The sequence below is a fragment of the Zingiber officinale genome, chromosome 7B, assembly GCF_018446385.1.
Source record: "Zingiber officinale cultivar Zhangliang chromosome 7B, Zo_v1.1, whole genome shotgun sequence".
Lineage (NCBI taxonomy): Eukaryota > Viridiplantae > Streptophyta > Magnoliopsida > Zingiberales > Zingiberaceae > Zingiber > Zingiber officinale.
In genome coordinates, this window is record NC_055999.1 from 80,395,383 (window position 1) to 80,411,846 (window position 16,464).

The following is a 16,464-nucleotide window of genomic DNA, read 5'->3' on the forward strand; positions in this document are numbered from 1 at the left end:
ACGTTAGATGTCACCCACTACCTCCCATATAAAGGTGTGTAGGGTATCAATAATTTTTTTTTAATCTCTCTCATATGCATGCAACAATTCTCTTCTCTTGTCTTTGATTGCAAGATGATATCGGTTTATAAAAATCAATACCAAGATGGTGTTGATTTCTACAAACCAGTACCAAAATGGTGATTTATAGGAACCAGTACCAAAGTGGTGGTTTATAGAAACCAACACCAAGGTGGTGATTTGTAGAAACCAACACCACCTCTAGTTTATAGAAACATCACCAAGTGGTGTTTGTTTCTACAAACCAGCCTTGGTTCTAATTTCTACAAACCAATACCAAGGCGTAGTGTTGATTTCTATAAATCAGTATCACACCCTAATGTGGTGTTGATTTCTACAAATCAACACCATCTTGCATGTAATTAAAGGAGATAGAAGAGAGTCGTTACATGCATATTAAAGATTAAAAAATTTAGATTTTGACTATATCAGATTACTCACATCGAATGTCTCACATTGTCACTCATATAAAGATGTGCAAGATATCATTTTATATATATATATATATATATATATATATATATATATATATATATATATAATTAATTAAAATATAACTTATGTGATATATATATTGTAACTCGGCTCCAACCGGACCTGGTTCAAACTTGTAATCAAGTCAATGGGCTAGTTCTGACCATTAGACGATTTTTTTTATATAAATTTATAATTTTTAAATAATTCTTTTAAAATAATAATAATAATTTTGAATCTTTTTGAACTTTGAACCAACGGTTCCAAACGTTGAACCATAATCATACAATCAAGGTTTAGGGTCGATGTTCCAAAACATCGTCGAATTAGTGATTCCATACTTGATCAGGTCTACACAGCATGAGCAAGAGCAAGAGCAAGAGCAAGCTAATTCGATTAGTTACATAGAGTGATTGGCAAACGAAAGCAAGCTAAACAAGACCTTTTATTTTATTTTTGGTAATCCATGTATCTGATTTTTACAATCCAACTAATATTTGAAATGACCAACTAAGTTCCACAGAACTTTTCCATCAGCCCCTAATAAACCGAAATGCACAGATTGGTTCTAGTGGATGGCTCAACATCATAAATAATTCAACTCGAGTATAACATGCCCTTAATAAGATTCAGACCCTCAATATATGCATATCATTATTTAATATCTGTTCTGTTTGGTAAATCAAACTCATCATTAGAGAATTAGTAATGTCCATGAACAAAGCAAAAAAGACCCCACTCCTTTGCTGTAGGAAGAATAAGATGCTGGGCTTAATCTTCAGAACAGAACAAAAATAAGTCACTACCTTGATGGGGAAGAAAAAGATCTTGTGGCCTCACACAATCCAACTTGATATTGTTCTGGAGTCTAATGAAATAATTGGTGGCTATCCAAGAGGGAAACAAATGAACTTTTGACTCAGATAAAAAGGAAGCTGATCCATCAAATCAAACAGTTCGCGGTCAACCAATGAGTTGTAGCACTTTTGCAAAGGTTGCTAGCTTAACCCTAACGCATTGGCACCCTTTCCACTTTCCAAATACTTTATAAACACAGAGAAGATGAAAACGAGATGACATTGTGGGTTAAGAATCTCCTACAGTCCATGAAGTCCCTGGATAAAGATGATCATGGTTAATCAATCACCCTAACTACAATATAGGAAGTTCAACGAACTTGTCACCGCTGATTGAAAGAAATTATCTCCATGATCACTCTTGAAACAGTAGGAGTTCTTGAGCACAGAGAAACAAAACAGGCACAAAAAATGGTTGGTGATTATTATTTTTTGTTACGGATGTCTTGGATGAGTAGTTGGGAACAGAATTGCTCTTACAACTCAATAGCAAATAAAAACATACGAGGCAAAATCTTCTTATATCATAGTTGGAACAAGCTGCTTACTCTTAGAATTTCAAGTTTACATCATGCTAGGCAAATCTTGAATACTACATAGTACATGTAAACAGCAAGTACCAAAGTTTTTCTTGGCTCACTAGCATTAGCACCAATCTGACAGCATCGGCCTCTGTTAAACAAAACATATTTAACAACGTTTATAAGGCGGTTAGATTATAAATAAAGAATGACACAACTTTTGAGATCCTTGCGTACCATTGCTGGTTTTTCCTGAACTCTGTTAGAACTGGATATATGTTTTCAAATGCTAAGTATGTCTCCTCTCTCACCTACAATAACATATCAAATTAGCGCCAACTGAATCGGATTTATGGGTCACAGAAATCCATACCTTAGCTCCAGTAATAACAATTTTTCCTGATACGAATATCAGAAGAACAATTTTTGGTTGCTTCATTCGGTAGATCAGACCAGGAAAGAGCTCTGGCTCATACTGTTTGAAACAATTGCAATGAACATATTGAAAACACTAGGAAAGGTTTAAGGTTACAAGTAAATACACTGAAAATGCCAATGCAGGATTCCAAAGAGTAATCTGGTTGCCAATGGAAATATATCCTCCAGCTAGAAAGAGATGCATAGGAGTTTTCGAATAAAAAAGAGTGGCCTAAGGCGATTATGCATCAGTGAATAGCTACAGAAAGTTGCAGTTCATAGTTAAGCTCAATGGACTGAGACATATCATTTACTTACACTGCAAAAGGCACCATGAGAATATGCGAGGCCTTCTAGCCTGATTGGGAATTTGACATCGCAAGAACCCACAATATTCTGAATCTTAAAATCCTATTTATGACATTAAAATATCGAACTGATTAAAAACAACAAAATAACCTCAAAGTAGGTACCCATAAAGGAAAAAAGAAAAGGACGGTCACCTTAAACTTGGCCGGAAAGCCAAGCTTCTGAATTATTCTAGCATACTGAAAAGCGAATGGTCAAAGTTAGAATTCCCTAGTCCAAATGCAGACACATATACTATATATCATAGAATTCTGCAATCACTGATCACAGATCACTTATGATTAAATGCATTCACAACTGAATTGAACAGACCTTTCTTGCTGCAAGTTTCGATTGCTGCTCACTTTTTGCTCCAGTACATACCTACCAAAGTTTATAGATCTCAAGAGTCAGTGGGTCACAAACAACCCAATGGTCAATGTTTCACAAATGAAGGTAAAACACTTGTTGACTATATTGTATAAAACAACTCAAGATTTTATACTTTCAGAATCACTGCTATAATAGATCTTCTTGAGAAATAGAGATACTGCATCAGTAAGCCACTGAAGAATAATGTAATGCAAGCTATATTAAACAAAATGCAACTATCCAGTAGCAACCTGATTCTGTAGTTTGACAATATAACTTAGTGACATAAAAGCCTGCATGTTTATTGATATATGTAAAAGAAAAAAGAAAAAAAAAAAGAAGCTAGTACACTGCTATCTTTCAGATGGCTGTAAATAAGTAAAATGGGAATGGATTATTACAAATGCTTTCAAATCATCAAGTACAAACAAGGTTTAAGTTTCAGCCAACCGTATCAACATGTGAACTGCAATTATACACTGTTCAAATCAGAACTAACTTGGCTTACACTAGCAGAATTATGACACCAGCTAATACAAAAGAAACATGTAATGCATAGTCAAGCTTCAAAACTTACATAAAGAAGTATACATGTACCAGGATCAGCATAACCTTCATACCAGGCAAAAAATTTTGGCAGTCTGCCAAAGTTGCAAAGATGATGAATTACTCCCTAGAGTTCATAAACCTACATACCAAATTCTTTGAGCAATACATTGGAAAATTCAAATTGGATGACTTTTCTTTAAGTTTCTCTAGCTAAATCCACAACGTAACAGGGTATTTATCAAAGTTTGTTAAATTTAGAGATACTGAAATTCTGGAAGGGATAGCTGTGCACAGCTATACGTGAGAAATTTTGGAAAATAAAGCACACAAGGATGGAAAGCAGCAGAAAGTACTTACAAGAAATACAACCAAATTATAGGTTTTCCCATTTCAAAGAAGACAATAGAATAAATTAAGTACAAGAAAAGTGAATCTAGAACATCCAAACTATGAGAGAAAAATTATTTACCATCTTTCCAGATGCAAATATCAATGCAGTAGTTTTTGGCTCTCTTATTCGCATAATTACTGCAGCAAAACGCTGCATAAAAGAAAAGAAAATCCATAAAAACCTAAACTACCTGTTGCAAATCAATCGTCGTAGTGGACATAGATAGGAATTTGCTTGAATAAGGAAAAAAATTGGCTATAAAACTCCAATACAAGTAATCTCCTATATATATGCAACTTATTCTCTAGACTATGAAATTTGAAACTAAGATAAACATAAAAGCAATATAAAACAAAATACGATAGGACTTCTAGACAATATACTGAGTGTATAAACCAAATAAACCAAATTTTAGACTTCAAGCCATGGTGCAAGTTATAAGAATATCCTAGTTCTCAATATTTAGATAATTGTATGAAAAAAATTATTCAACTTGTTGCTAAAAAATTAAATAATCATGACAGCTTGTCCCCATAGGACGGGCAGATGGTCATTGTATGGGGCGTTGCCACCAAGAGGTCTAGAGGTCAATTCCTGTCAACGAAATGCTTGCCAGATTCTGGTCTCCCCCATGCAATGGTCACTGTTCAAAGGTAAAAGTCATCCGTGATTTACCTCTCTACAAATGACTATGGGACCGAACGTGTGGGGCGCCCGGGGTCAACGTATGACCTTTGCCACCAAGATTGGATTATCTGTATTGTTCAGTTGTCAAGTTGGTCGATATTCCTAGAGTCCTCATTCATTCATAATTAAGTTCTTAAATAGTTGAATGTAAGGTTCAGATGTTTCTCACAGTTAGTAATGGCAGCTTTAGAATCATCATGATCTATGAGAATAAAAGAATGAAATGGTTCGTATATCAATGAATAGAATATTCCATGAGGATCAAGAAAAACACCTGCTTCACAGGGCATTCATTGTCCACATCAAATCATACCTTTGGATTATACTCAGCATTACGAGCTTGTAGAGCTATTGCTTTAAGATCCAACTTGCAGTCCAGGTTAACAGTTGAAACAATGTTCCTGATTATGAGAAAGAACACTAAAATTCTGAGAATCATTAAGGGTACAGAAAGATGATTAAGATAAAGTAGCTATCAAAGACCCATCTTAGGATCATCTAAGGACACTAAATCACACATCAGAGAGCAATTAAAAACTCAAACATGAACCTTCAAAAAAAATTTCAAAGAAACACACTTAATGTCAGATTGGGATACAGATTGTTAAAAACATTAGATTAATAGGGTTAGATTTAGGATTTTATCATGTCTATATTACTCTGTATAGTTATTTCCTTAATGAATGTAATACAAAATGTTTTCTTTTCCCTAAATTATTCGCAGCGTTAGAGTCCCTTTCTAATGTTACAATTTTCCAAAGAAGAAAATTATCCCAAGGGGGTTGGCTGCCACCTTCCCTCCTTATCTACGTCTTCTTTTATTTCCCGCACACAAGCAATATAGCTCTTCTTCCTGTTCTTGTTGTTCCTGTCATGAACCAACAAACATGCAAGCAATATAGCTCTTCTTCCCTTTCTCATTGTTACTGTCACATGCTAACAAGCGGCAATGCTACTCTTTCCCTATGATATCTACAAGCCGGCATCCTCCAACTGCATTGGGCAGCAGCATAACAAGCAAAGTAGGATGCAATCTCTATCTATCCATGCACAACCAACCACCTCCATCACCATTTACACAACTGACTGGCAGCAAATACAGCTATAGCCTCTGCCTGCGACCTTAGCATACAATGTTCGCCAGTGGCACAAAAATTTCTTCTCGCTCAAACCCAGCTGCATCAGTGATCAAGCTGCTATAACCTACATCAGTGATCATTCACATGAGCCAATGCTTCATGTGAATTCTGGTATCCCCTTTCATCATCCTACATGCAGGGCAATAATCCCTCTTCTCCTTTAGCATCAGAGCTTGCATACTACTGTTGCACCTTCCATTGATATCCTCGTCTCCCTTCAATAAGATCAGCTCCGCATGCTCACCAAGTATGTCTGCAATACCCCAAGGACCAGAGAGCAGTGACTCTCTTTGAAGATTGAAAGAAATGTTACTGCAAGAACCTTCTAGATGAGAGTACCACCACTACTCTTCTTGTGACTGTCAAACAAACATGAGCACCGTCACAGCTACTCTTCTAGAAACCTGATAACCAATTGACAATCATGCGTCACACAAACACAAGAACTGCCAATAATGCCTTTGCTCGCGACTTGACCTAGCAACCTGCTGACCACTGCACCTGAAGCAAATGTGAGAAATCCACGCCAGTCTCTGCTAGCAACTTGATCCAACTGTCTGCCAACAATTGCACCTCATGTGAACATGAACACCACCACAACAAGCCTTTGCTTGTTAATTGACCCATAGCGAACCAAGAATCTGCCAAGTTTTACTCACAACCTAACTCGACCACCTATTGATGATCCCACCTCAAAAGAACAAAAGCATTACCAATATTAGCCTCTACTCATGACTCGAAGCACCTGCATGCACTATCAGCTATGTCCAAACTTCACTGATCTAGAGTCGAAGGGATGCGCTTCATTAACTCATTTTCTTTTGTTGGCATGCAAGTGTCTGTTGTCCTTTTATGTTTATGAAAATTTCACTATTTTATGTAACAAATTGAAGGTATCTTACTCCAGATTAAAGGGGAGTGTGACATTAGATTAATAGAGTTATTTGTCTAAAGAATTTAATCATAAAGGCAAATCAACATAAAAGATTGCTTTCCAAAAGAATATTATTCATCCGAATGATATTATATAACTAGGATAAGAATATTCTTATATGATTACTAGCCATGGTACTTGATATTATTCATCCGCATGAAAATTTCGATAAACAAAGATCTAGTACATAAACTAGTCTATCATAGAATCAGCTTTCCAAAAGCCATCTAAAGCCGATGGCTTGGCCTTCATTAACCTTGACAATGCTTTATACAACCACAAACTTTCAATAAAAGAATGTTTAAATATTGTTCCTTGCTAGAGTTTTGAGTCCAAACCATAATAGTATGGTTTCAACATCATGTTGTATCAATGCTAGACACGCTTCAACACACATTGAAGCATTGATTCAATATGCATTAAAATGTACAAACTATGATGATGAATTCAAATAAGTTCTACTTATGTAATCCTCTTTCACCTAGATTTTCTACTTTTAATCAACATATATCAATTAGATAGTTGAATTAAAAATGATGTTTACTCATGAATGCATATCAAATGAATTTACATGTTTTCCTTCAAACATCTTCTTTCCACTTAACTTGTTTACTTTTATAAATAAGAATACAAAATCTAAAAAGTAACAAAAATTACTTGAGTTTATCTTGATGCATTACAAATACGATGCGCATCCGCGCGACAATACAAACACCATAGGAGAGATTACTCATATTAATCAATATCAAAATTCAATTATAGATCATGCTTCTTGACATGATATGAAGTTCAAACAGTGTTTCCATATAAAATAAGAAATTACTAGAATGCTACCACGTTTGAGTTGCAAATAGAAATACACAGAGATTGGACACACTTGTGCACAAGTTTAATAACAAGAAAATAGTTAATTTGAGTGTTTTGATGCTTGAAGTCATACAAATCTACTCTAGTTTTAGACTTACATTTTTAGACTTAAGCATGCAAGCTCACACACATTCAATTAACACTATCTTTACTAGGAGCATACTTGTAGAACATCTGGAGTCAAATAACTCTACCATAGAATTCTCAATGAAATGAATGAGCAAAAGCTCAGCCTTTTGGGAAACATTCATTTCAATCTCTCTATTGGTCTTTAATTATTGAAACATGGTGTTTAGTTTCAATGTGTATATATAGAAGACTAGATTCTGCGCAAGATGGACTTATTGTCACTATAATAAATTAATAATGAGATCTTTTGTTCCTAGCTAATGAGCTTTTTGGATTAATCTTTTCAATTTCTTTGTTTTTTGAATCAAGATTTAAAATTTCATTTGAAGCTGAGGCTTTGGTCCTTGACTGAACGAGACATGCTGGTCATGATAGGTAACTATGTGGAGCACTAACCATAGGCAACTATGTGGAGGAGTTATGCATGCATGGAAGCCCACTGATAGAACAGAAGCCTCTTAGAAGTCAATCTTATAAAACTCCTAATCTCATAAAAGTCATTGCCTTGCGAAATGCCATAGTCCCAAACAGCCATTGCCTCGTGGAAGTTGTTGACTCATAGTGCCACATGGAAGCCCTTTGCCTAGTCTTCGTCTTGCAAATACCACACCATGATCATCATCCTTGCATGAACTCAAATGGTTGTCGTTCATCTTGGAGAGTTCCAAGTGTCAAACAGTAGGCAAAATGAGATGTTTCACTCATGTCAACTGATATAGGATGATATTATAAACCACAATTTCAAATTAATGGAAGATGCAAACATATCAAAAGGCAATCAATAGATTTATAGTTAGAATAGTTAGATCAAATAAAATAGGTGTAAGAGATAGAGGGAATCAAAAACCACTTCAATCTTGCATAAAGCTAAATTGAAGGAAAAGATTCATGTAGCCAACCAAAATAGTTAGCACAAACACAACTTGATAATGGTTGTGATGGTGGTGTTTGGTCTCAACTTGTTTGGTTCTATAGTGAAGGACTAGGATTTGCGCATGGTAGACTTTTTCTCACAACAATGAACAAATTAATTATTGGTCCCTTTTGTACTATTGATTGTCTTCTAAAATTAATTGTTGTTGTTTAGTTTCAACCAAAAGATTACACAGGTAATTTTGCATTTTAACGAATCACTTATAGCCTCATATTTTAGCATGAATGTAAATAATAGTGCTTTTAAGTTATCCATGCAACATATCCTATCATTATGTTGGATGCTTAATTAGACATATAAGCATCCACTCATATGCTCTATGGTTAGTAAATGTTGGGCTTTAATTGAATGCAGCATACATGGAATCTAGAAATATAGTATAGAAGTATTAAGGAGTAGGCGTAGAAAACTCCAAATTATTCTTATGCACAGAAAAGCATCTTTTTGACAAATCCATTTTATCCTGACCATTTTGTTTGGTATAAAGTGGACTTGCAACAGTAGTAGTGTGAGACATCTTGAACTCTTCCTAAGGGCTATTAGGCTATAGTATACTCCAACTATACCGCAATTAGACACCCATCTCCTTGCCTTACAATAATTACAAAAGAACATTTCATCAATTTGAAACCAGTCATCACAAATTTCTCTGCAGTGACTTTTGATATTGACCTGTAGGGGCGTCTCTTTCTTATAGATAAGATCATATGAAATTAGATACAATTAGAACATTACTTCATGGTAGCAAGTTTTGAGTTCTCTTGAGCTTCTTACAAACAAAGGTTCAAATGGCCGCCAAGTAAAAAATATAACAGACTCAAGGAGCTAGTTCAAGTCCACACAATCCTTTTGTAAATTTTAAGACTATTCTTGTTAGCTACAAGGTCTTCTAGTAGTCCAATATATCATAACTAGCAACTCAGAATGTTGCTTCAGCATCTAGTTGATGTAGGTTTGTCCTCCAGCTTTACAACTTTTTTCAAGAAGAACAATTAAATTTACATTGTATCTAACTTAGCAAACTTGGCAAAATGAGCACATGTAACATTGTTAGCAACTATGTCTATCCTGTTGAACTATGCATCAAGGTTCAAGTATTGTGTAGTGAATCCAATTAAATCCAATGACCCAGTATCATGCTTCTCAATCATCATATACATTGCTTCTTCCACACTTCAATATCATCTTCTATTTCAATATGGGTTGTTTGCTTAAGTTTCAACCAAATAGTAGAAAAATAATCTGAATCATGATCTTCGAGGTCATGGCCTCCAATGAATCAAGAATAGTCACTTCCTCATGTTCTTTCCATGTTTTTAAAACTTGATCGACAATGGAGTAGGTATTTCAACCCCTCTCCACCTCGCCTATGGGGTAGGCGGTTTTCATTAGTCATTGGTTCAAAAATCATCCCATGCAGGCTGCTTAAGCAACCTAGATGTAGGTGCAACGATTGAAATTTCATTCCATGCCGGGTAGCACGAACGATTTTTACCGTTCCGCCTGAGGAGCGAAACCGGCACAGCAAGCGCATCCATTTCAAGTGGGTCATGCGCGCGCGCGTCTCGGAGGTGTTCTCGGACGCTTCTACCTTCGTTGGACTCTTCTGGCGGCACTAGAAGCATCGAGGGATGCTTTTGGCGGCGCTGGAAGCATCCTGCGATGCTTCAGGTGACGCTGGAAGCATCCCGCGACGCTTCAAGCGCTGCCAGAGACGTCGCAAGACTCCTCCGACGCCACCGAAGACGTCATAGGGCGACGCGGGGTGACGTCGGCGCCACGTCTGCCCCGCGTACCCGTTTAGAGTTCCTGTGCAAAATTAATATTGAGTTTTAAATAATTTAAACAATTCCTAATTGTGATATTTCGAAGAGACTTTCATAAACCCTAATTAAATTATCACAATAAAATACAAAAATATATTTAAAATTTTAAAAATAATAATAAATTTTATTAATTAATATTCTGAAATTGTTTTTATTTTTAAAATTTTATTTAAGAATTTTTTAAACAAAATTAAAAGAATTCTAAAAAATTAAAAAAAAAATAAAAAACCCCCCAAAAACTTAAATTTTTTTATAAAATCCCTAAAAAATTAAATTTATATTCTGATATTTTTTAAAATTATTTTATATTTTTTTACTTTTTTAATGTTTAATTGATATTCTAATATTTGTTTACTGTTTTAAATATATATTATTTAAATTAATAATTAATTAAATGAACGAATAGTTAATATATAATTATTATATATAAAATAGTATCTTTGTATTAATTTATATAATTATGATTATTAAATTTGGAATTAGAGAACTATACAGTTGACCTAAATAAAATGTTACAAGAACTAATGCTTCCATCTAATTCACACCCCTTATTAGTAAGATAATATAGTATGATTTATCAATTTTAATTCGAACTATTGATAAATCAATTTTCTTTAAAGAAAATTATATTTAATTATTTTTTCTAATAATATTAAGTTATTCAATAATGGAAAACTTATATAAAATCAATATACAACTTATTTTTATATTATACACAATAAACATATTTATCTAATAATTACTATATATAAATAAAAAAATACCGAAACCGTATCGGCACGGTATGATACGATACCGAAACAGTTCTGTTATGGTCTGAAACTGAAACCTCGGTACGGGTCGAGATTTTAAACCTTGTGTAGGTGGCCCATTATCAAGACCAAGGTTTAAAATTTCGACCCGTGCCGAGGTTTCGGTCTCAGACCGGAACGATACGGTTTCGGTATCGTATCGTGCCGTGCCGATACAGTTTCGATATTTTTTATTAATATATAGTAATTATTAGATAGATATGTTTATTGTATATAATTTTAAAATAAATTGTATATTGATTTTATATAAGTTGCTTGAACAACCTAATATGATTAAAAAAAATAATTAAATATAATTTTCTTTAAAGATGTATTAATTACTCGAATTAAAATTGATACATCATAATTTTATAAATTAATTATTTATTCATTTAATTAATTATTAATTTAAATCTTATATATTTAAAATGGTAAAAAAAATTAAAATATAAATTAAACAGCAAAAATAATAATAAATTATTAGAATATAAATATGATTTATTAGAATTTTTTATTTTTTTAAAAAAAAATTTAAATAAATTTTAAACAGTATAAAGATTTTTTTTAAATATCAATTATTATTTTTTTAAATTTTAAATATATTTTATAGGGATAATTTAATTAGGGTTTATAAAAGCCTATTCAAAATATCACACATAGGAATTGTTTAATTAATTAAAAAAATTTCGTTTGTAATAGTGCCCGATCTCGCGATCGCGTCGCGCGGAGCACGACGCCTCCGCCGGCGGTGGAGGCATCGCGCGAAGCTTCCGGCTCCGGTGGAGGCACCGCGCGATGCTTCCGGCGCCGGCGGAGGCGTTGCGCGACGCTTCCGCCGCCACCGGAAGAGACCTGCGACGCTTCCGGTGGCAGTGAAATTTGTTCTCCTACCGTGCCTGTTTTGGTTCGTCACCGGAACGGTAAATTTCGACTGTTTCGGGCGGCACGACTCGGCACTTCAAACCTTGATCAAGACATCCCATTAGATTCGGTAGGAAAACAAACTGACTTGTTAGATTTTGGTTCTAATAGTATGGGTACCCTAATTCTATCCCACTTCCGCACGATGCTCCTCTTTACTACACTTGATGCAACTCCTCTACCAGTCATTTTCTTCACCAAACACCTTTTGTATAGAATTTCGGCAATCTTCAGCTTCAATTTTTCCTTCTTTCCTCTCTAAGTGTGTTTCCTTGTTTTGTATGCAATTCCACTCCTCTATTATTGATTTATTTCTCAATCTCAACTCATCTCTTCCACCGATAATTTTCATCAGTTTATCATTAAATTTGTGTGATTTTTACATATTCATCACATCCTTACACTGATTTATTTCTCTATTTTCTTGTTTTGCCACTAATTGTTTGTTCTTGTTCTCATTCAAATCTCATTCAATGAGTTTTATCAATTGTTTCCCTTTTTTATAATCCAAAAAAATTAAATTCTTCGAACTGACTAAGTTCTGTAGGTGACCGGCCCAGACCCACGGAAAACACCCACCAGCCACCCGGAAGTGTGTGCGACTCTTCGCGTAGCAGCCAACGCCCCAGGTTTTTCATCCCATTGGAGGAAAATGCCCTGGAAATGTTTCCCTTGTTTGGCTGGAATGGTTATGAAACATTTCACTTATTTATGCTGACCACCTAGCTCCCTGCCTACCTGCTAAACGACCATCTACTACCTAAAATCACATTTGTCAACGCCTTAGTTCTTTCCAATCATTGAAGAACCAAATTTATAAGTCTCTTTCTTTTCAATCACCCTCCAATGAGTTACGAAACTATGAGACTAATCACAAAGTGGAAATGCTCTCTATGACTGCTATGACAAAGACAAGATGAAAAGACAATGCTTGAATGCCGTTAGCATATTCTACAATTTAAAAATTGAAATATTTAAATAAGCTACTAAATTAAATATAGTGCACCCGAATCAATTTTCTCAAAATATAACTAAAGCATTAAACAAGAAAATTCCTAGTTGTTATAAGAGAATTGGAATTCATAAATACAAGAGTTTAATCTATTGTATCACTACATACTCTATAAATAACCAGTTCTTAGTAAAATTTCGTTCACACTGTCAGCATGTGTCAATAGACATAAACAAGAAAATTAACTCTCTAAGCTAACAAGCTTTAGGTTCATAAACAAATGTAAAAGGGTGTAATACTTAAGTCTTAATTAAATTGTCAATTATTAAATAGATATCTTACATTTTTATTGCATTATTGTTGTTCTGTATTTCTTCCTCTTTTGGTCTCTTAAGATAGTATAAATGAGTTATAATTTGTGAACCTAAGTCAAGATATCAAATAAGCATGTTGAGTGTCATGTACAAGTATAAAGTCACCAAAAGAGAACTTCCAAGGTCATGCTATCAAGGGATCTTCCATGATAAAATCATTGGAGGGATTTTCATAGGTTAAGACATTAAGGAATCTTCTAAGGTCAAGTCACTAGAAGATTCTTCTAAGATTAGATCTTTGGCTCAATTATATGTTCTTTATTCCAAGGAGATGGATCATAAGTGAGACTATAATACCCATTCAAGAGGGTCCGGAAATAATTTTTGTATAAGAAGAAATAATATTTGAAGACGTTAGGAAAAAAAGAGTTTAATTGAGAAGGGAGGAGCTTATTTCAAATTCTCCTGTGCCTAATGTCATAAATCAAATCCTTGTAAACCCATATTGCAAATGCATCAGTTTACAAGCATCCAATTCTGGATTATATCTGCCTAACATCTTCAACAGATCCTATTTCTAGAATTTCTAATAAACTCAATCAGAACATGTTCCATCTAATGAACGGATCTTTCAGCCAACCAAAACCTCTCATACAGTATTACACACATTATGTTATGTTCAAAATTTGACTTAGTAATAATGCTAGCAAGAGGAACTTACTGAAGTGTCGGAACGATGCCAGAAGGATGTTTGGAGAGGTCAACAGGTTGGCTTCCCTCTAGGCCCTGTTCGGCCATGTACCTCTTATAAAAAAACAATCAAGATGTTTCCTTCCGAGTATATATATTATCCCTTCTCATTAACTTGCTCCAAAAACTCCCACAATCGCTTCGTTATATCCAAACCGGACAAAAAAACACGATTTGCTCCATAAACAAGACACTCTCTTTCTTCTCCACGAAATTTCCAGTGACAAACAGAATCGACGACTAATTCAGCTCCACACAACTATGTCACCGGCCGAATCACCACGAACCTGCGGAAGTAGAAAGGAGATCAGCAAGATACATCGACATAACAAGCATTCCTGCAGAATAGAATAGAAGTAAAGCACGAGAATAACTAGAGAAGGAAAACAAACATCACCCAATTTGACATCAAACGTATAAGCGTTGCTGCAGATCCCGGGTCAATCGAGCGAGGCGTGATCGAAGTCGGGTGGATTCAAGCGGGAAAGCGATACCTGTGCGAAAATCCAAAGACGATGAACCTTTTATAGGAGAGGAGCAGATCGGGGGATATATAGGAAGAGGGAGGAGGAAGAATCGGATGAGACGAAGCGAGAAAGGGAAAGAGCGAATTCGACCACCGGATTATATCTAGGGCACATATTTGCACATAAACCCCCTCCTCAAACCTTATTCTCGCACTAATCCTCGAAGGACGAAGATTCCAGAATCGTTTCATGAATTCAAATTAGGGGCAAACTATAATATTTGAAACTATGAGAGATCATTGGAAAAGAAAATATGGTATGGGTGAATCAAAGTTACCTCAAATTAACTAGGTATTTGATGAGGTTGTAGTGGCCAGGTCCTGAGTAACAGACCTCTAATATTTGAATTTTAGTTGTGGTATATTACAAGGATTTTATTTTAGAAGAATAATAAATTTAAAAATATTGATGGTTTTGATGAATCTTTGATCATGATAATAAGTATAAACTTTTATGAGATATATCACGAAGATTAATAGTTCTGTTTTAAAAATTAAATATCTGAATTAAAAAAATACCTCAAATTAACCTAAATCCAATTTTAAAAAGAATTAAGTCGCTTTGAAGAATATAAGTTGACTTTGTAAATTATCTACCTTTATATAATCTAGAAATAGAGTGTTAGAGGTCTATGGTCTGACATAATTATTTTTTATTATAATAATTAACTTGATACTTATATTGATGGGTTAGATACGACCCCTCTCTCTCCTTTGTCTATCAAATAAATTCAAAAAGTACACTAAAAAATTAATATTAATTATCGTTATGATAAAAGATGAATATGTTTGTTCTCAGTGTCTCCTGTCAATTCGTCCTAAGACCAACACGGATGAGATAAATCACGGACGGCTACTAGCTTTTGGAATAGTGACTAGCATATAAGGGAGGTATTTACCTCGACTTTGCCCAAATTTGAACCCCAGATTAATATTAGCTATCGTGGTGACAAAAGGCGAATATGCTCACTCCCAGCGCCCCCGCTAATTCATCCCAAGGTTAACACGGAGGAGGTAAATCACAGATGACTACTAATCTTTGGAATAATGATTAGCACATAAAGAAAATATGTATCTCGACTTTATCAAAATTTGAACTCCAGATCTCGATGACAACGAGATCTTCTGACAATTAATTAAAACGACCTAAGATTATAATTTTAATTACAGTGCACTGTATTTTCTTTCTAGTAAAAAATAAACCTAAAAATGTTAATCATTTGATGAATTTTTTTTTTGAATACTTTCTAATTTAAAAATTCTATGAAATTGATTTGACCACTTTCAAAATTAATGGATAAAAAAATTAAATATTGATGTCAATTAAAAATAACAATATAATCTCCGAAAAAAAAATTGAATCTCAATCCTTTTACTTGTTCCTAGCATTACGTCACATCGCATAAACTAATTAGAATGTATTTGATGTATCGTTTTTAATATTGAATTTAAATTTATAATAAAATTTAGTAATAATTTAACACCATCTATTTTTCCTTCCTCAAATAGATCTAACTCGATCCTGTATAACGGAGCAAGGCTAACTGTATGAATTGGTTGAGTCAAGTGGACTCGTTGAGCGAGTGAGTCACACTACTACTTGAGTTGGGCAAGTGAGTGAAATTATTTAAATTAATTAGATCAACTAGCTAGTCAGTCAAATCAGGTTGCACATGTGAAGCAAATAGGTGAATCATCCAAGTGA

General features: G+C 34.4%; 1 protein-coding gene across 3 annotated transcripts; it reads right to left on the minus strand.

Annotated features, from left to right (window-relative positions):
* Positions 1-1,878: 1,878 nt before the first annotated feature.
* On the minus strand, positions 1,879-14,842 carry LOC122006111 (TATA-box-binding protein-like). Of its 3 annotated transcripts, none has more exons than XM_042561464.1 (10): positions 14,631-14,842; positions 14,205-14,520; positions 4,990-5,077; positions 4,068-4,139; positions 3,011-3,061; positions 2,833-2,877; positions 2,648-2,740; positions 2,286-2,387; positions 2,150-2,223; positions 1,879-2,063 (listed from the first exon to the last, which is right to left on the minus strand). In XM_042561464.1, coding segments are annotated over exons 2-10 (603 nt in total). In that variant the 5' UTR covers positions 14,282-14,520; positions 14,631-14,842; the 3' UTR covers positions 1,879-2,062. The 3 variants fall into 3 exon arrangements, with proteins under 3 accessions (XP_042417398.1, XP_042417399.1, XP_042417400.1); XM_042561465.1 differs by having other exon boundaries at positions 14,626-14,842; XM_042561466.1 differs by having other exon boundaries at positions 4,990-5,096; positions 14,626-14,842.
* Between the last annotated feature and the right edge of the window lie 1,622 nt (positions 14,843-16,464).

Bases quoted from the DNA above. Each gene is read 5' to 3' on its own strand.
- LOC122006111 (XM_042561464.1), bottom strand. From the start codon at position 14,281: ATGGCCGAACAGGGCCTAGAGGGAAGCCAACCTGTTGACCTCTCCAAA. The intron at 2,878-3,010 runs GTCTGTTCAATT...TTCGCTTTTCAG, and splicing joins CGAAACTTGCAGCAAGAAAG to TATGCTAGAATAATTCAGAA. The intron at 2,741-2,832 runs GTGACCGTCCTT...TGTCATAAATAG, and splicing joins GCTTTCCGGCCAAGTTTAAG to GATTTTAAGATTCAGAATAT.